This window comes from Rhineura floridana, chromosome 3 (genome assembly GCF_030035675.1).
Source record: "Rhineura floridana isolate rRhiFlo1 chromosome 3, rRhiFlo1.hap2, whole genome shotgun sequence".
Taxonomy (NCBI): Eukaryota; Metazoa; Chordata; class Lepidosauria; order Squamata; family Rhineuridae; genus Rhineura; species Rhineura floridana.
The window spans coordinates 113,087,221-113,109,139 of NC_084482.1; the positions used below are offsets into that span (position 1 = coordinate 113,087,221).

The window sequence follows — 21,919 nt, forward strand, 5'->3', positions numbered from 1 at the left end:
CCCCCATCTACAATGCGAGTGAAAAAAAGTGGAGAAACCTGGGAGAGTCACTGTCAATCAGTGTAGACAATACTGAGCTAGATGGACCAATGATTTGACTCAGTATAGAACAGCTTCCGAAACAAGAGAGGAAGATTCATTAATAGAAATGTAGGGCCTTATTTGTCATGGCTAGAGGGCATATTCTGCCTTAATTCCAAAGGACAAGTCTATGAAGCCACTCAATTTGTTATCTTCTGGGAAGATGCTTCCTGATGAATGTGGCAACCTGCTCCATATAGCATATACCACTTTTTCACGGTCTAAAGCAGAAGGCTGCATTGATTTTGCTGCATACTGTATCTTAATCTTCAGGCTTCAGGTTGTTGTGGAGACAAAAAGAGATAGTCACATGCATTCCACCCCAACCAAAGCTTCTTGGAAGAATGGTGGGATGTAAATGTGATTTTTTAAATCAGAAAAGGAACATTTTTCTTGGGCAATGCTAGCCTGAGTATGGCAGCCACACAGGGTAATGATTAAATGAAAAGAATTAGCAGACTCACTGTGTGAATGTAAGAGGCTAATATCCCCTACTGTAAACAGGGTCTGATTTAGGAGACCAGATAAATACTGAGATTAAATTCCAAGGAAAATACCTTTAAGGGACACAATGCCAGTAGACTGTCCAACACAAAGTAAACTTTCCACAAGCATTGTCAATTCTGTACTGTGTTGATTGTTGTTCTGCTTTAATTGTATTTGTACATTATTATCCATGCCCAACTGCATCAGACAAAGAAGTATTCTTTAGAGGTGCTTTGTGAAGGGCAATTCTTGCAAGTCTGCAAACTATCTGCCTTCAGGAATGGCTTTACTCAACAGAAGGGGGGGGGACCTAGTCTCCAATGTGATGCCAGGAAACAGAAATTGCAGACTTATAGATCACGAAAGATACATGAAAGATAATGTTGTCCAACCCACTGCAGAGGCAGGTTTCACTATGTTGTAGCCATCACTAACATATTAACCCTTTAGTGGAAGAATCCAATTATGAGAATACCATGTCACAATGTATTGTAGAGCAGGGTTTAAGGAGGTCAACACCAGAAGTGATTGTATGTTGTGGAGAACGCTTTGTACTGCACGCTAAATTCACGCTTAGCTTATTTTAAAAACTCCTGTTTCTACTACATGGTAACTCCAGAACAATTTAATTCCTGATTTGCCCCTATGTGTACTTTATGCTACGAGGAAAGGGAACCCTATGCACTTTGATATGGTTTTCACCTGGGGCAGAGACTTGCTCAATTAACTGTAATTAAAACTACGACTTGCATTTTATTTTCGTATTCTAAAAAACACAACTATGTATCAGTCTAATTACCTTTAGCGCCTAACAACTATTTTGCATATCTAATGTTCTACCATTAAATGTGCATGAAAACCTGAGTCTAGAACACATCTTACAGACTTATTTATGACATGTGTACCATACCTATTCCTCTGCTGAAGAGTTGAGATGTCATTTATGGAACTATCCCATTCAATATCACAACTCTGTGGGGTAGGTTAGACTACTACAAGTTAGTGACACAATGAAAACCCTATTCCTAGGGCTGCCAGGAGTCGGGATCAACTTTAAGGCAGTCCATTTCCATTTCCATTCCTTCTCCATATCCAAAACTCTAGCCACTCTGGTGATGGCTATACCACAATTTTACTGTCCTCTCATATCATTCACTGGCCTCCCTGCATACCCTTGGCTCCTTAGACTTAAGTGACGCACAGACAGAGACAATCTAGCTCAGCCTTCCCCAACCTGGTGGCCTCCAGATGTTGTTGGACTCTTAACTCGCATCAGTACTAGCCGGCATGGTCAATGGTCAGGGATATTGGAAGTTGTAATCCAACAACATCTGGAGGGGGCCAGGTTGGAAAAGGCTGATCTAGATACTCATTTCCTCCAGGATAATAGAATGAATCCATTGTGTCATGGGAGCCTTATCACTGAACAGTCTTCTAACATGGTTGTAATACACTCTAAAAAGGGTAAATCAGCTTCAGAGCTTTCAATTCTTGAAATTGCAAATAAGACCACAGTGCACACTTAGCAGTGCCCCAGTTATTAATCACTGCCTGTTCCCAGTGTGATCCTAATCTCCAACAACAACAAAATGTATTTGCCATCCCATCAGAATATCTAACTAAAACAGAGGTCTCTCTTAACTCTCACAAAAATATACAGATAAGATTGATGTCTTTAGACATTTTTGTACACGATAAAAGTATAGGACATTTCCAGCTAATGGGGCAAAACAACAGAGAGAAAAAGGAGTGATACCTAATAGATTTTTATCAAGGGAACTGCCAAACACTGATAGTAGCTACATTCCAACTTAACATTTAAGGACTTCCAAAACACCTGTATTTTTTCTCTCTCCTGTTGGTTTGTTTTTATTGCTGTGGGGAATAGTTATGATTACCATATATTTCCTGTGAGCCACAAAGATGTGTTTTTGCTCGTTTGCAACACAAGAATTTTCATTTAAGATTGGGAGAGTGCCAGAAATGCCATTTTGCCAGTTGTGATGGGTAACCTAAGACCTGCACAATGCTTTTTGTGGGGTAGCTGCTTGACTCAGCCTGAATGTTGCTCAATGCCAGTGCTGGGCCTGCCATCTAAAATAAACAGTCTTTGTTAGGTTAGGCCGTGTGTGCCAAGTGGCTGGGGAACAGGGGCAGCATGTTGTAAGCTCCGAGTTGCCCTTGGAGCTCTCTTTCCAGTCGCGTGCCACTCACCTGTGATATTAAACCAGAGCTGGCTGAGCCCATTCTCCACGCTGATCACTCCCACCATGTGGTTCACTGGGTCTGTTTCCATGACAGCAAAGTTGAAATGAGGTTCATCGAAAGTCAGAGGTTCTGAGGAAGGGAGGGGCTTAGGGATCCAGTTGATGTGCAGCCTCACGCTGGAGGAAAGTGGGGGGCTGCCACCATCAGTTGCCTTGACCTGCCAAGAGATCAGCGCCAGTTTACAAGACGTTGTCGTGTCACACTGGTCAGTTCCTTGGGACACCTCAAGCCGAATGTCCTGAATATACTTGAAAACCTCAAAGCAAACTTATCAGAAGTAACCAGACCTCCAGCTCTTTTTCAGGACAGGATCATGCAAAACCAAAGTTGCTCTTACCAATATTCCAACCAAACCTAATAGGATACAGTTCTATTGCCAACAGCATACAAGAAATCAATGTGGGCAATATAAGCTGCAGGCACTTTTGTCTTCCTTCAGTTCCTTGATCAAGCATACATTTGAATGGCACCCATTAGTTTGCACCTGTCAATTCTGCAGAGTTTGGGTGATACAAGAAGTCAATAGGATTCCTTTTGGACCTCTAAAGCTGTTGACTCTGGTCTGACTCCTCAGTTGCTCAACATACACAGGAACATAAGGGTGCTGCTGGATCAGACCATCTAAGGGGGCATCCTGCTGCCCACAGGGGCCAACCAAGATACCTCCAGGAAGCCCACAAGAAGGGCTTGAAGACACCAATCCTCTCTTGCTACTGCTCCCTAGCAACTGGCATCCAACAATGACGCACCAAGCTGCTTGTGGATTGCCCATCCTCGCTTGCCCTGAGAGCCTGGATCCCCACCTGACAGCCCCTCTCTGCAGTCCCTTAGGTTTGCCTGAAGAACTGTGAGTGAAGCTCCTCCTTGTTCCATGTAAGGAATCTCCATGATGAGTTCCACATCTGGCTGCCCTTCCTTGTAATGATCAGTGAGCTAATTCTAATGTGAACCTTGCATCCAGCTCACAGGACTCTCCTTGAACAAGTTGAATGGATTACAAAATCTGGCAAAACATTTTCATGTTTATGGATCTATGGGAAAGATTAATCTTGGAACTAACCAAATGCCTCCCTCCCTCTTTCCTTTCCTTGCCCAACTACTTCATGTGTCACCAGTGACATTCTTTCTCTCATCTTCCAGTCTTTCTTTAATGCTGGCTAGAGTCACATAATGCATTTTTAAGCAAATTGAAAAAGTTGAATGAACATTTTCTCTCCTGCAGTGTACATAGTCATTGCTTTTGCTTCACCGTAGGTTTTGGCTAAATAGGTTCTTTAGGTTTTTGAAGCACTATAAAACCTGAAAACTCTGTTTGACTACAAGGACCTTCAAAACTCATGGAAAAAGTATTGTCTATCTCCATCCTCCTTAACTTCCTATATGCCACTCACCGTTAATATATTGTACTCTTGGGCAGGGAAAGACTTTTTGGAGAATACCATGCCTGTCACTGGGTGGATGCTGAAGACTCCTTCATTGTTTTCTTCGAGGGTGTAAGTGACTTGGCAGTTGAGCCCCTCATCACGATCTGCAGCAATCATCCTGTAAACTGGCAAAGGAGTCTCAGATCCTGCTTTCTCTGGGAGATCAACTATGAAGAACTTCTGGGAGAAGGTAGGAGGATTATCATTGACATCCATGACTGTGATTACAACTCTGCTGGTGGATTTCAGAGTTGGATTCCCATTGTCTGAAACAGAGATCTGCAAGGAAAAGCCAACAGAGTATCAGATCACAACTCGATGACAGTGATGCCTGGTGCCCATTGGAACTGGTAGGGAGAAAGGCAGGGAGGCCAAGAGGAGGTGGAGCCAGAGCCAATGTTTTCCAGTTTTGTCCCCATCCTCTTCTCTGCCAAGTTCTGAAATAGCAACACTGAGACTAAGGAGGATAAAACTGACCAGTGCCTCCCCCTCTGTATAGCATATAAGTAAGAGAGGCAGGTTGGGGCTGGCTGACAGCAGCCTGAGATTGGTGAGACAGTGCCACATTCAACCTAATGGACCAGTCTCCACAGGCTTAGAGAAAACAGTTAATGCTCGTGATACAGGATACAGATGTTTTCCCCAATGACAGAGGAGAGAACCCAGGGCCCGCCAGAAGTTGTTGGATTCCAGCCAGCAGGTCCAGTGCTCCAGGACGATGGGAATTGTAGTCCAGCAACATATGGATGGTCTCCAAACATAGGGCAGATTCTTCTGGGATTCTTTAAGTCTTACAATATGTTGTTTGCCTACATCAGAGGACAAGAGTGTGACTGCTGCTAAGATGGAAGGACCCCAGCAAAAGGACACAGGACAACATGTGCTCATGTGTGGCGGAGGTGGGGAGATATTGAGGATCAGCTGACAACGCCAAAAACCAGAGACGACTCATGAAGATGTATTGGCTCCTGCCCAGAAGTGGATCTTGGACCAAGCTGAATAGTTCATTTGTATGAGCTACTCTTTGTAGAAGCCCAGCTGCAAAATGGAGCAGATTCCCTCAGTCAACATCCAGGAGCCTGTAATGTGAATTTAGACTAGGGCTGCCAGCCAGCCAGAGAAAGAAGGCGGGGGGACAACTTGGCTGAGTTTCCCCTGCTTCGTTTTGGGTTCTTTGGTGAAAAAAGCAAAGAGAAAAGGTTAGGTACATCTTATGTTTTGTGCTGGGCTGGCTCTACTCCCCCATGACCCACCAAAAACTGCCAAAATAAATGAGGCTCCAAGCCCCTACTTGCTTTGGACTCCACCTTCTGACACAGACGACTCTGTCATCTATGTACCTTTTTTAAAAAGTCAGGAGTTGCCAAGCCTAACACAAGCTATGTTGTTTATTGAAATGCATTGTTCCTACTAGCTCACAATTTTTTTGGGTGTTTTCTCAGAGTGTGTTTGAGTGTGGCATAGTGATTAGAGTACCAGGCTAAGACCAGGAGATCTAAGTTCAAATCTGCACTCAGCTCACTAGGTGACCTTGGGCCACTCTCTCTCTCTCTCTTTCTCTACATGTAGGGAAGTCAGAAAATCCCGACAAAAATGGAAATGGAATTTTTTGGTGTTCTCTTATTTGTCATATGTCCGGAATGGAAATCAATCAGTTTCGCTGCTGTTGCTGCTTTCAGTATGCAAACAATACCTAATTTATTACATCCCCCCCCCATCCTTGCACTGTGTTTCCTTTGTATTAAATTGAATGAATGGGAAAATGTAACGACAACATTATTACATAACTTTTCCACAGCAGACAGGGAGTCAAACAACATAGTTTTCGGTGGAAGATGAACTGCATTGGAACAGAAACAGTGCTGCATGCAAAGAATATTGGCTGCAGTGGTAAACAATGCCTTCTTACATTCCTACCTACGTCATACGGTTGCAGCAAGGATAACATTGTGGGGGAGCTTGTAAGGCACCCTGAGCTCCTTGAGAGGAAGGGTGGGATAAAAATGTAATTTAAAAAATAAACTTTTCTTATACATTACTTATTGTGGGGGGGGGTCATCCTCTCATTTTGCACAATCACTTTGCTGTGTGCAGTTCAATGTGGCCTTTAGCCCTTTGCAGAACATGCGGTTGCCTTTACTGTTAGAATATCCACAATTATCCCAGTGATGCAATCCTTTAGCTCCATTTGTATTTGTATCCTAGTACTGTTAGGCATGACTTTTGTTTGGTGAACTCTGTCTTTCAAGGTACAGGGAGTAGCTTTTACAAGATATGCAGGCCTGCTGTGAAAGTTAACAGGAGAGTATTTCAAATTGCTCTTAAATTGAGGGTCAGAAAATGAGTAACGGTCTAACAATGCAATCCTGTACATGTCTATTGAGAAGCAAGCCCTGCTGAGTTAAATGCAATGGACTTTCAGGTATGTGTGCATGAGAATGCAGGCTACAAGGGGTAGTATACTCCCAAGATATCCTTTCACTTTACACTTAATCAGCCTTCTCCAAACCAGTGCCCTCCAGATGTTTTGGACTACAACTGCCATAATCCCTGACCATTGGCCACACTGGCCAGGACTGATGGGAATTGTAGTGCAGGACAGCCCCTAGGTATGCTTCAGCACCGCGTCTTAGCTTGGAGGTTCCATTTTGCTATTCTGTAGTAATGAAACCCCACAACTGTGCATTTTGTTAAGGGGACAGGAAGCCACTTGCCACCTTTCTTTTCTGCAGGGCTTAGTGGCAGGATTCCTGTTCCAGCCTTCAGTTAGGAAGCCAAGCCAGGAGGTATTTCTGAAATTGGCACTGGGGGCAAACCCACAAAAATGCAGAACAAGCAATTATCTTCCTGAGCAATTTGGAACCGATGGAATGAATCCTCCTCATCTGTGTGCTCTGACTTGCAAGGAAATGTTCTTTGAGGACTTTAAAAAAAACAACCACTTGCAAGTAAATAAAATTAATTGCAGCTTCGTCATCACTCACCTCTAAGATATGTTCAGCCTTGTATTCGCGATCTAGCTGCTGAGATGTGGTGTAAATGAGACCTACCAAGAGAGAAAAGAACATGATCCAATCTAAGCGCTGTAGCCCATGTGATGCCATGCAGCACTCACCTGCCATACAACGTGAGCCGATCCCAAACAGAATGCTACCCTGAAGCAAATACCACAAGCAAAAGAAGCTCATAGATAAAAACATTTCCTGCCTCCTAACCATGGATATTTTCCATACTTCTGTTAATGGAAGTGATTTATTTCACATTCATTTCACTAAATAATAAAAGATTTGAGCCCCTCCAGAAATGCCATTTCAGGTTTCAAAGGGGAGGGGAGCGGGGAAAAGATTTCAGTGCGGCAAAGAAATGGGAACATAAGAAGCCAAGTCAGACCATTCATTCATCTAGCTCAGGGTGTCTCCAGACAGTCACTATTTTGCGGGCGGGATTGAAGCACATACAGGAAATTTAGGTTTGTACAATTAAAATGGGTTAAAGAGCTCTGTCGCCCTGGTGAAAAAAGGCACTTTTAAAAAACAACACTCAGACTTTTTGCAATTGGGAAAGTGACAGGGAATGCACTGAAAAGTGTGGGATGAACAAATGATTAACAGGAGGATGAGTAAACAAGCAAATCACAATGAATACTCCTTGTTGTATAACCTCTCTGCAAACAAATCAGAATAAATGCTCAATAAAGACCAGACATAGTCTACCTTCTGTGTAAGCTCTGTGCAAGAAAATCAGGATAAGTACTCAATAGAGAGGTCATCTGGAGGTGCCCTCAGTATTTTCTACGCTAGAGATGGGACACCATCCCTGATTGGCAGTGGCTCTTTGGGGTCTCTACAGCTCTTCCTCAGTGAAGAACCGTCAGCATGTTTAGAGGTCTGCTTGCTGAAACCTTTGATACATTCAGGAATGAATGGCACAAAAGAAGCTCATTTTTAAGATAATTTGTTATGGCTGCTTTATATAACTCACAATAACTACAGGTCTGAAATGCCATCAACTCAAATTGGTCACTTCCCTTTCCTTAAAACAAACAAGTAGATCTGTGCTTTTGCATACATATCTAACACATAGGCCCATGTAATTGTTTGTTGGTTAGTTGATTATATTTATATATCTTCTTCACACATTCAGAGTTGATTTACAATAAAAAATACAAAATATATTAAAATGCAAATACAAAATATGGATGATTTTCTTCTAAAGAAAAAGTCATTTAAAACAGTACAAAATATCCACCCTCTCTACACAGGATGGACACCAGTAACCATCAAGAGCCCAACCATCAGTGCTGTCCAAAAGCCCAGGAGAATAAAAATGTCTTCAACTGGCACCAGAAAGATGGCATATGAACATAAGAAATGCCCTGCCGGATCAGGTCAAAGGCCCATCTAGTCCAGCATTCTGTTCTCACAGTGACCATCCAGATGCCAAAGCAAGATCTGATTGCAACAGTGCTCTCTCCACTTGTGATTCTCAACAACTGGCATTCAAAGGGGATACCACAGAAAAGGCCCATTCTATGGGTTTCCATCACCTGTGCCTTGAAACATAGGGGAGGGGGTGATGACTTCCCTGCATAGTGACATTACCACCAACTTTTTTTTACAGTTGTAATCCAGCATTTGAACTACAGTTGCTCCCTCATTGTTACACTTGCATCTTCTTGGCCCTAAGGCCCCTATGTTGAAAACAATGGCAACAAGACTAGAGTAGGTGTTGATACATGCACATTCCTCAGCACCCTTTATATTGCAAAAATGTCAGCATCCGTTTGTGCTGCATTTTGAAGACTGTGGAGTAGATTTCAATCTTTCCTGCTATATGTTATGTATGGTTTGCAGCTTCTCTTGCTATCTTCAGCTGCAAGAAGTTCTGGAAGATGTCAAGATTGTTCTGCTTTTGCAAATGAAGTAACGCTACATGGAAAAAACCCATCAATGCAGTATTTCAGATGAACCTGACGTGAGCAAACTAGCAGATGGTAGATAAGATTCAAGGGCTCCAGGGAGATAGATGAACATGCCTACTACTGCTAACTGACCAGTCAATGAGGTAGAATTGACAGGTTTTAATTTTATTTTCCTTTGAGACTTAACATCAGCCGTATTAACCTTCCCTGAGACTTCCAAGAGGGATGTGGTCTAAGCAGCATCTTAATTCACAAAAATATGCATTTAAAGCCCAAGTTGTGGGTGGGGTGGGGAGTTGGCAGAGGGCAATTTGGAGATGGAAAAGGCAAGGAGGAAAATTATTCAGTCTCTCCTGGCACTTCTCTAGTACTGATTCTCCTCTAGAAGCAACTTTTCTAGTTTCACAAGCAGTGTTGCTGGGGTGACGTTACACACATCTGCATGTAACAGGTCCTTATGGGCATTTACTAACTAGGCTGCAATCCTAAGCACATTTACTAGGCAGTAAATCACATAGAATTCATTCGTACATAGGATGTGGCTGCAAATCTTTCCATATCTAAGCTGGAAAATTTACTATAGCTTTTTCCCCAAGAGGAGAAATTGAGACAATGCACAAGAACTTAACCGAAATTAATTGCCATAATTTTAATTAAAGGGGCTTAAAGGAGAGGAGGCTACACATTTGCTAGTGCTTGAGTTTGCCTTTTTATTCTTCTGACCCAATCCATTTTCCTTTTTTTTATTAATTAATTAATTAATTACATTTATATACTGCCCCACAGCCAAAGCTCTCTGGGCGGTTTACAGCAATTAAAAACATTAAAAACAAATATACAAATTTAAAAACACATTTTTCAAAAAACAATTTAAAAACACAATTTAAAAAATGTAAACACCATTTAAAAAGAGATAAATAACAACAAAAGTGAACATGTAGTCAGGCTTCCAAGGAGGACAAGATAGTTGGACAGTGTGCTCTGTCACAGACCTGTGGCTGCTCCTTCAGGTATCTTTTGTATCTTTTCGCTTGCAAGACTGAAGGCAGGGACCATCTTATTATCATTGTTGTAAGCTGCTATGGGAGCCCTTTTTGCTGAAAAGCAGGTTAAAATACTATAACTATATTCTTAAATGAATCAATAAATGACTTTGCAAATCAGGATTCTTAAGTTCTGCTTCCTTGTATTTGAAACAAGAAATACTATTTCCCACAAAGTTAAAGGCTCAAGATTTATCAGTTGCTTGGCTTAATAATGCCCCCCCATTTTTGAAAAATAAAACAAATAACTTCCAGTTTACCTTTCCACTGCTTGTTGTTCTGCACTACACTGATCTGTATGGTGCAGCTGATGTATTCTGTGCAAATGCAGATTCCTAATAAAATACCCTCCAGAAGATATGGGGGAATGTCCATTTGACTAAACAGGAAAGGCTCTATGTTTTACCCATCTGAAAGGAGCTATCCAATAAAGACACATTCTGTATGTTATTCAAAACAAATCAAATAGTCTAATGTATGTTAGAGCATGAGCTTCTGTGGTCCAGCAGTGTTTAGCAGCAACTTGTAGATTAATTGTCTATAATATATTAACAGTGCAATCCTGTATGTGTCTACTCAGAAGTAAGTCCCACTGATTCCTAGGCAAGCACACACAGGATTACATCCTTGAGCAGGGATGGGGAACTTGTGACTCTCTAGGGCTAGGTACGTATCGTACATTTAAAGCACCCCTACAAAGAATCCTGGGAACTATAGGGAATTGTAGCTCTCTGAGGGGTACACTAGAGTTCCCAGAATTCTTGTGGGAGGAATGTGCTTTACGTTTATGGCATATATGCAGCCAAAATCCTGTTGAACTCCAGCTCCCATCATGTTTAAGATTCTTTGGGGGGGGGTGCTTTAAACATGTATAATGTGTCCAAAGTTCAAATGTTGTTAGATTCCAGGTCCCATCAGTCCAAGCCAGCATGGCCAATCGTTAAGGATGACAGGAGTTGTTGTTCAACGACATCTGGAGAACCACAAGTTTCCCATCCCTGCTCTAGAGCAAACAATTTTACTAGAAAGTCAGATAATGTCCCATAATCCTTGCCCGCTCTATATACTTCTCTTCTGTCTAGGCTGGCAACTAGTGTCATGTCACTGAAGCATGGGGGATGACATTTAGCTCTAGAGCCATCATTTACTGATCCCTTCTCTCTTTTCACTACCCAATATAAGGAAATCTTTCTCTAAAGATGAATAGGCAAGTTGTAAATAATGTGTTGACATGAACAGTTATTTTGATGACAATCTCTGCAAATCTGCTGTCATTAATATCTATAGGAAAAAAACAACGAACAGGATACATGATCTGGGCAGGGTGAAGTGACTTGCTTGACATCATGAAAGCGAGAGATGAATACAGGAATTGGGGTCTGGGGTTGCAAGACACTGTAAAATGCTGGCCCTACTGAAGGGGTGCCACCTGGGCTCCACTTCAGTCAACAGCATTGTCTTGTGCTGGCACTGGACTAAGGATGGAACAATCTGTCCATTTCTGTTCTCTCAGTTCCTCATTTTTCTAATCTTAAATTCAGTTCTCCACATTTCTGCAGCAAGTTGCATTTTTTTAAAAAGAAATCCTTATGAAAAATTGTCAGCGTTTGGTACAACTTTCTCCTAATAAATACACTTTTGTTTGCATTTTTGACTAATGTACACATTTTTCCAAGCAAATTATGCTAATATATGCATTTTTGTATGTTATTTTCACTAATATATTCATTTTGTGCACACTTTCCCCTAATATATACATTTTTGTAAGCCATGTTTGGCTGGAGAACTACATTGCAAAATTTGGGTAAGTGTGAATTTCAAAGGATGGCTATGTTTCGGCTCTCATATTGTTTTGGAAAGTGTGGATTTAATAAATTTGGCTTTAAATGCTAACTGAACCAAATTTCTCACCCACCCCTACACTGGGTCCAAGTCTTGAGGATCAAAGGATCAAACAATGCAGTTCAATCCAACAGACCTGTTTTCAAATCCAACTTTAGCTATGATGACATATTGTTTGGCCAGGAGACATCATTATCTTTCAGCCTCAGTTTCATCTCTATAAAATGGGAGTAATAATGGCTATGGGAACAACACTGAGTTTTAGGCAGTTGCAGTCTAAGAGCCAGGAATCACAAGTCAGACATAGTGGATCTTATTGTTGCCTGGAAAAGGATGGGGATTTTTAATTTTAAAAAGATGTTATTGTTTTATACCAGAAGCTGCCCTGAGGATCCCATAAGATGCAGAATAAAGACATTATATGAAATAAATACAATCTAAAATCCCAGTCAGATCCAAAAGCCTTTACAGTCTTCAGGTTAAGGCCAGCCAATGATAACAGCCAGAGACAGGCAGTAGGTGGATCAGGTGAAAAAGACAACAGATCTCCTGCACCTTTATTAGCTGTGTAGATGAGGGAATTTCAGAAGGCACAGCTTGTCATGCAAAATTCCCCTCTTCTACACAACAAAGGAGCAGGAAGACTACCCTTCCCCCCCTCCTAGCCAACCTAATGGACCTCACAAATACCCTAGTACTCACCAAAAGAAGAGCCCTGCTGGACCAGGCCAATGGCACGTCTAGTCCAGCATCCTGTTCTCACAGTGGCTAACCAGATGTCTATGGGAAGCCCACAAGCAGGACATGTGCAACAGCACTTCTTTACTTGTGATTCCCAGCAACTGGCACTCAGTAGCATACCAGAAGCACATAGGCATTGTGGCTATTAGCTATTGATAGCCCTCTGTTTTGTGAGTTCTGGGTTCATCTTCACTTGTTATTTTCTCCAACTTCCTTGTAGGCCTGGCCTACGCAACTTGTGACCCACCAAACTGAATGTGGTCTATCAGTCATGGTATGGTAGCCTACCAGAGTCTCCATAAACCTATTTTTACTATTTCCCTGGGGCTGCAAAAGACATGGGATGTACTGGCCACAATACCTGATGAGTGGACTGAGTTTGGCTTGCCAGGTCACAAGTTGTGCAGACCTGCTATATGCAAAAGGAGATTCCATGGGAAATAGCACAAGCTATACAGCTCCAGGGATTGCATGTAAGTATTTGGAACAGGGCTACAGTTAGCAGTCATTACTTGTTCATTACTTTCTCCCTCTCAGAGATAGTTGGCTTCAACTTGCATTATAAACTATGTTTAAAACCGAAGAACGCAATGTGTTACAACAAGATCTGGTGTGTTGTTTGTTAGTTTCACTCTTCATCTAAGCATGAACAGAAGATCCCAAGGGCAACAACGAAACTATAAAGGAATGTTTGCATATATACCTATTCATGGCGATGAAGAAAACTTCAGGCAAAGTACTTAGGCATGTGGTCTCTGAAGTACAGCCCAAAGGTCTTTGCTGAATTGGTTCCTAAATCCTGAGCCATGACTCATGCGGAACAGAGACCTAACAGAGGAATAATGCACACTGCATAGGTGCTTGTTGACAGCAGCCCTTTGCAGATGTTCTAAGTGGGTAGAATGAGCACACGTAGGCCAGTATTGTGGCAACAGGCTCCACCCCTTCCTACAAGTAAGAAAGAAGTGGCCAGGGACTCTTGCGTTGAACAGTGAGCCACCTCACTGAGGTGTGGGAGAAGGCCAACTCCTGACACCAGCCTTATCTCCATCTCATGGCTTGGAATCTGGGTACCAGAAAAAACATCCTCTTCCATATTACCCTGCTACCACTTCAAGTTCATCAGCTGAGGCCCTTCCCTTCTCTGTGTTAGAGATGAAAGAAGTAACAGTGATCAGGCTTGGCACCCTGTCTATGAAATGCTCACCCAAGAAGGCTCACTTGGCACCAAGCTCCCAGGTTGAAATCTTTTTTATTCTCCAAAACCTTTACAGTATTTTAGACATTTTAAAATCTTGCTGATCACACTGTTTTTATCTGCCAGCTGTTTTTTCTTTACTTTGTTGTATTTTGATATTTTTAACTCTTAAAACTGTCCTGAAAGCAAATTCGGTGAAGGGAGGTATCTAAATATTCTAAGTAAATAAACTGACTGCGTGAGTCAAGGCCATCACTTAATGGTCTTCCCTACCCATGATCCACATTAACTATTATGAGGCTGCTAACTATGGCAGGAAAACTTGCAGTGTGATGGGCTGGACTTGCATGGGAAACTCTGATGAGGAACTCACCACTAGGATCCCAATTCTATAGCAAAACTAATGACAAATTCTCCAGCAAGAGGAGAACAGACAGGCAGGGACAGATCAGTGTGGCTATACAAAATGTGACTCACAGAAGTTTTTGTGCTTTGCAGAAGCTGAGCATTCCTCCTATATTTTATGACTTCATTTACTTGGGAGTAAACTTTAAAACAATCTAGTAGAGTAGTAAAAAGGCCACTTTTTCCTCACATTTGAAAAAAAAATCTAATACACATCACAACACAGATTGAAAAAGTTCCCTCCCCAATTCTTGTGGATGTTGTCAAGCTAAATAGCTGAAGTTTGATAACATTAAGAGCCACTTTTAAAATGGAATACTATAATGGAATGTTTTAAGCAATTACAACCAGAAGCTCAGTGGGTGATCTTGGTCATGTTTCTAACCTACATCACAGGGTTGTTGTGTGAGTAAAATGGGAAGAGGGAAAACCATATACACCACCTTGAGCTCCATGGAGGAAAGGTAAGATATAAATGTAATAATAAATAAAAGAAAATAAAACTTCCAGTTCTATTGACAGGACAGGAAGATAGCACAGTGTGACAAAAAACCTAAATTAGCATCATATGAGCTGAGATGTCCAATAACTGAACAGATAACATGCAAGCAAAACAGCTCATAATTCATCATCAGAAATAATGTCTGTACAAGGGAAACTTCTTAAAATAGTTTTATTCTGATGGATTGCTGGTGAAGGATAATTTAAAAAAGAACAAAGGAAGAAAAATTGTTTCTTCCTGAAATATGAGGCTTTTATTCTTATTTATTTATTTGTATTCCTTTAAAAAGTTTTCATGTTGCTGTTTTGCAAGAGGGCGGTATATAAATACTTCCATAAATAAAATAAATAAATTAAAATGTATTTATTTATTACTCTGTGCACTGAAATAAAACAGACCAAAAAAAACCTAAAGAGAGAGAATGTACAGTGAACAAAATGTCAGAGCTAATGCACAGTATATATATTTTAATCAACATTCCAAAATGATTTTCTTGCTGGAAGACAACTGGGGAGAACCCAAGGCATACTGGAACTGTTGAATGTTAACAAGAGTGGAACTGAGAGAATCTGCAGCTAACCCCTAATGCAGGGAGACCCTTGGGGACATTTGCACAGGAGAATCAGTACGGTTTTTCCCCTTCCCACCCCCAAATTCTCTGCAAAGGTCCCCCAGCCATTTTTTATCCTAGCCAGTAGTGTAATTACTTCTGGTTTAAGAGTCTGAAGGAGCACTTGCAGGAGAGAATCAGCAGGTGGGAGAAGACTGAGTAACTACCTCCTCTTGCTGAAGCTTCCGTAATGAGCAATGGTCACGTGTTGCATTCAGGAGTAACATGCCTGCCATTTTTCTACTTTTCTCTCATGCTGCTTTTAATGGTTTCTCTCCCTGACTATATACAGCGTGTACTTTTAGAGGGCAATCTTGTTTGGCTGCCCTGCGTGACTCTAGTCCCATGCCTCAGACACAAATACACATACCACTGATTTCCTTACAAGGTCTGCTAAACACCCTGTAATGAGATTTGAGAGCAATTGTGGTTAATGGTTAATTACACTAATTCCAAAATAGAGTTGTGGTGGTTTTGCTCCTGCCAAGCCACACAAATATGAAATGTGTTCACAGGGATCCATGTTCATAGCAGATCTCAGAAGATGCAGCGAAAAGGGCTGGAATTAGGGAGAAGCTAATTAGAATGAATGTGCATGCTTCTGTGTTGCCACTCATTTTCCTATAAAAAGCAAAGGGGTGGAGAGAAAGGGTACAGCATCTGAAGCATTCGTTTCCCCAGTGAGGTAGATCTACTTTTATTTTTGCCACTTTAGACAGGAAAAATCACATTCCTTTTCGCTCATAGCAAGCATGCCATTCTTCTTCATTATATTTCAAGTTTTTAGGTGTACACCTGAGATGTTTTAAATATAAACCTTCAAATCTAAAGTGTGACTATGATTAACATGTTTGGAAAAGTGCACCACATTAGTACACTTGTCAAGAACCCATGATTGGCTGTAGCTCCCCAATGCGCCCTATTTAGACATGCTGCTGCTGTTGTTGTTACTCTTACTATTATTATTAAAATATATGTTCCACTCTTCTTCCAAAGGGAGCCCAGGACAGCAAATTATATCACCATGGGGGAGAAGCAGCATCATGCATGCCTGACTTCCATTTGTTTCTTATAAGATCTGAAAAAGGCCCTTTCTGGTGAAATTAAGGTGGGCTGTTTTCTTGGGAGGGTGTGTGTGTGTGTTGCCCGGGCGCCTGCAGTTCTCTTCCAGTTTTAGCTGCTGAGTGGAGCTTTATGTTGCAACAAAGTATGGTTGTGTTTGAAGAACGGGCTATGTATTGTTTTCTCCCTGAAACCCGGCACAACAGGGGTTTTGAGTCTAAGAGCAATGATAAGGGAGAGAGAGAGAGAGAGAGTAGGAGAATAAAGAGATGGCGATGGGAGAAAAGTCTGTAGATAAATTCTTGTTAAGAGTTAAATGGAATGCTTAGGCATTTGCCCTGGGCAGATGTCAGGATGGTGCTTTCCTGGCTCACCCACTGTTCTCTGTACATTGAATGTCACATTTGAACAGAGGTCCAATGAAAATAGGTCACAACCGTGTGATCTGCATGGACACTGTTTTGTGTTACAAATTCTGCAGCTGCAGCCTGCAGACACTGAACTCTATATGCATAGGTGCCTATGCAAACACGACGCCCAAAACACAAACATTACTGCTTTACAGCGCAATCCAACACACACACCCCTTATGTGGGGAGTTTGTATTGAGCCATTCGGCTCTCTTGGCTGAGCTGGCTTTCTGCCAGGCACTGCTGGTGAAGTGATGCAAGCATCACTACATCGGTGCTGATCTCCTTTTTCCACCCACTGAACAGGCAGGCAGGAGGCCCACAGGCAGTATCCGAATCAGCAGGAAGTCCTGAAACAAGATGTTCCAAGGGTGAGGAAAGGGTGGAGCTGAGCCAACTTGGGATCTGCTGGTCCTCACAGCCTAGAGCTGGTGCAGGCAGAGCCGCCCCTAGGCACCGGGAAGCGGGGCAGTTGCCCCAGGCCCTGCGCTTTGGGGGGGCCCGCGCTTGGCGATGAGAAGCTGGGCTGCGGCAGGGTTTTTTCTCTTCAGCCATGCAGTCTCGCCAGCCGCTTCCCACTCTTGAAGAATCTCCCACTCTTCGGCTGCGTGCCTGAGCGGTTTCCCCCCTCTCTGCTCATCAGCTGTGAAGCGGGTTCAAACAGATTCAGATTCAAATTGTACATTTAAAGTACATCCAACACACATTTAAATCATATGACTTTTTCCAAATCTTGGGAACTGTAGTTTCCCCCTCACAGATCTACAAATTTCCAGCAACTTTAACAAACTATGATTCTTTGGGGAAGTCATATGATTAAAACATGCATTGGATGTGCTTTAGTGTATGGTGTGGTTTTGTCCCTAGGGTATACTATAGTAAACATCCCTGGGCCAACTAAGGCCCCTAACATAGTTTAGTCATCTCTCCCAAAGTGCATTCAACCCACATTTAAATCACATAACTATAGTACAAACACTTGGTTGTCATACCTTCCCCCATGTAATCAAACGAGCTGCCCTTTTGTGAAGGTGCTGGATATTTAAAAAAATTGGTTTTGTTGTTTAAATTCTGGTCTGTTTTATACTTTTAGTGGTATTGTAAAGCAAATGCTGCAGGGGCAATAGATTAATGTAAAAAATACATAAATTCTGTTTTGGTACTTCTGACATATTAACAAATTAGGATTCATTTGATTATTACATTTATACCGCACCAAGGAGCGCAGGGCAGAATACATGGTTCTTCTCCTCTGCATTTTTATCCTCCAACTACCCTGTAAGGTAGGTTATGCTGAGAGACTGTGAGCTTTACAGCAAGTGGGATTTTGACCCCTGGTCTCCCACGTTCTTATACGAGGCTGCACCACACTGGTGCAAATGGGCCCTGAAAGTAATCGGTCCCTGTGTGTGATGAATAGTCCTTTGGAACCTGCTCAGCACTTTAAAAATTGTACTTATTTTCTGAGTGCGATTGATCACCACGGCAAAGTAACTTACCTGTATATGCTAATATGGCAGATTTTGCCATTGTGTTTGTGCCTCAGGAAAACGGCTTTCATCATTTCTTAACCCCTGGGGCAAAGCCTCCTGGCCAGAGTGCCTTTATAAACTCCCACGATGGAGTTTTCTATCTGTCTGCCTGAGCTCGCGTACCATTTCTACCTGCAGTTGTGGAACATCTGCCTTCTGCTTTTTGTCAAGAAAAGGGATAGAAAACCTAGTCATGTTACAACAGGAGCAGCAATATTAACACTGCACAGTTGCCAGGCATCCAAAAGAACTCAATTTCTCCTGCCAAAGGTGGAGCTAAGGACAAAGTTCTGGTCCATTGCCCAACCTGATTAGAACTTAAGGAGTTAAAAGAATGAGAACCAATTTAATGGGCATGTGGGGGGGGGGTTCCAACCACACCCTACATGAGGTTGAAGTGGTTTGCTAAAATTTGCTGTTTTAGAAACAATTTGCATCACTTATCCTCTGAAATCCTAGGGACTGACATCATCACTTTTTCCATATCCTGTAAATTCCTACAAATTGCAGCATTTGGTTTAGTGCCCAGATTTTTCAGATTTTTCAAATGCAGATTGCATGTGCGGAGGCTGCCCTGTGTGGTTTCAAAAGGAGCAAACTACAGGATCCTGATTAAAACTTCACATCAAAGCTTCACATTCAAGCCTGGGTGACCAAGCAAACCACAAGATCCTGATTCAAACTTCACATCACCTGACAAATTAGAAAATTTTGTACAAAGTATGCTGGAAATTCAAACATTGTTTGCACCCCAACTGATCTTCAGCAAAGGGCTTTGTGAGTAAAAAAAATAATAATTTCACCCCACTAAGATCCTTGCCTCTGATTATAATGCAACTCTGAATTCTGAATGTTGATATTTCTAGTGGAGAGATGAAATATTAAACGTTAGCATTAATTTTTAAAAACACTTTTTAAAAAAGTCATACTTTAAACGAATTACCATCAGCCTTTTTATTTATGCAGAACTTATGCAGCCCATCTAAAATCTCACCAGCAAATGCATGCTGAGAGCCAGTAGGGTTGTTGCAATGATAAAATAGGAAGAGGGAGAACAGTGTACATAACCTTGAGCTCCTTGGAGGAAAGGTGGGATATAATAATAATAATAATAATAATAATAATCCAACAAGCTGATGCAGTTTCATTAGGTGTGCAGCATTAGGCTGCAGAGTTAAAAGACAGTTGCTGTGCCATGAGAGGCCAAGACCAGCGTGGATACTTAAGGCTAGGTGTCTTATTGCTTTTAGTCTGCCGCAAGCTGGTATCCATAGTAAACATTTATAATAGAAATGCACTGTGGAAAAAGTTAGAGGCTAATTGATGCAAATTGCATCACGCCTTGTAGTACATGCTGTTGTACAATGTACTAGGGTGTGGGGGCATCAATATTGAATCAGTATTTGACTTGGTGGTGAATATGTTTATATGGCAAGCTATAAAACAGAGATGTTATGTCTCTCTTATTTAACCATAACCAATTTTTCTTTGAAGTTGTAAATCCTGCATGTAGACTGATTCTAGACAACACGTTTTGCTAAAAGAACTTAACTATGTAGAAGCAGATTTTTTTTTCCATGGCATTTCAGAACTTCATCTACTTCTGTCTGTATACAGAAGTGGGAAAGGTGATGATCTGAGCCAGTGGGTAGCTTTTCTACATGTACCTCTTGGGTTCATTTTCTCTAATTCCTAATTCCAACAATCAAATCCAGGAACGTAAAACCTGGTAATAAAAGGCAGCGGATTAAGCTTTTGGAACAGCCCAAGCATGCAGGGGCTTGCTGCAGAAGGGAAGGTTAGAAGCCCAACCCCTTCAGTTGCTGCAAAAGCCTTCAAATCTGTATCACCCACTATTCTCCATTGAATACATTCATTTCTTTAAAGATCTCCTCATTCAAGTATTAACTGCCATTCGCCAGTATCACATATCTCAGGAGTCTTCAACCGGCAATGCAGCACCTACTTTTAATATTCTTTATTCTGTCTGTGTATGTGTAAATATATCCTATATATTAATAGCAAACTCATTCAGCTAAACTGTCTGGCACTATTCATGCACAAGAAGGATGTATCAGTTAACAGCAGGCTTTGTGGATAACCAATTTTGCATAATATTAATATCAATAATAATACCATCTTCTAAGGTTGGTGGGGTAGATGAAAAACCATGGAGAGCAGAATGGGATAGAATATCTTGGAAAGGGCATTGCAACATTTTGTTGCAGGACCCACATGTATACAACACAAACACATTCCAGTCACATTTCTCCTTTCTTTCACTTTTTCCCTCCATCTTTCCCTCTCTTGAAAAAAGGAAAGTGCTATGGGTGTAACCTACCAGATAAGGAATGAAACTTAAACCCAGCTTAAAGATGAACGACGATATAACAAGCTCTCTACCATTAGCCCTTATGGGGGCCACGGCAGTAAAATGGCAATACATGGTTGGAGTAAAAGACAAAAAGAGCCAGTTTATTTCTAATGCATAATGTGCAGATTAACAGATTTTGGTTAAAGCGATGCCTGATGCAAAAAAATACTAATGCCAATGCTATCAAATCGGCAGTAGCATAATATACAGAAGCTGAGCTACTCTTTGAATCAGGAAGTGCCCAAGGAAAATACTGTGCCATTGAAAACAGGATGCTGCACTGGCTGGTCCTGACTGTCATTTCAGTCAAGCCTTCCAGCAGAGATAGCTCATGAAGATACAAAGAGAGGCTAGCTCCTTCACTTGTATAAAGAGAGGCACCAAGGCTCAACATTGCCTGAAAGCCAAGCCATCCAACCTGAAAAGCTCACTGATTAACCCTAAATTGTGGGGGACAGATTGTGGCTAGTTGATGGTGAAGAAAAGGCATTCTGAACATGCTCAGAAAAATAAAACAGCCATTTTTAGCGTGTAAGAATTGCACAGATGAGAGCAAATGTTCTTTAGTAAAGAGTTAAAGCGTTACTAAAATTTTATAAGGTTTACAATAGGTAATGTTACAGCTATGTATCAGAACCTCTTCAAATAAAATAGCATTTCTACACCAAATCATTTGTTTTCCATTTCTTTAACTAGTCCATCCTATGACACAAAGCTGGTGGCTATTTTCTCCAGAGAAGTCATCTGGTACTATTCCTGGATACACTGGTTCCTAGATACATTAGTCTGAGGCCTGCAAGCTGCCACAGATTAATTATTGCTCCTGTTTTGATATGATTTGGGTTTTGGACTTTTTAAATATTTTGATATATTATATTTGGTTATATTGCTGTATCATTCTGATATTTTGCAGCCCTTATCTATTTCTGTTCAGGCTTACCTTGGGAAGGAAAAGCAGGTTGTAAGCAACCAGAGAAAACAAATTAAAAAGAAACACAGATTATTTCAGTGCTGTTTGAT

At 41.4% G+C, this 21,919-nt stretch overlaps 1 protein-coding gene across 1 annotated transcript in view; it reads right to left on the reverse strand.

Annotated features, from left to right (window-relative positions):
- Positions 1-21,919, reverse strand: part of FAT2 (FAT atypical cadherin 2) — a 137,732-nt gene that overhangs the window by 67,151 nt on the left and 48,662 nt on the right. Inside the window, exons 4-6 of the mRNA XM_061617424.1 lie at positions 7,244-7,305; positions 4,227-4,538; positions 2,782-2,992 (exon numbers count right to left, since the gene is read on the reverse strand). Of these exons, the coding sequence (XP_061473408.1) occupies positions 2,782-2,992; positions 4,227-4,538; positions 7,244-7,305 (585 nt within the window). The remainder of the gene's footprint in view (positions 1-2,781; positions 2,993-4,226; positions 4,539-7,243; positions 7,306-21,919) is intronic.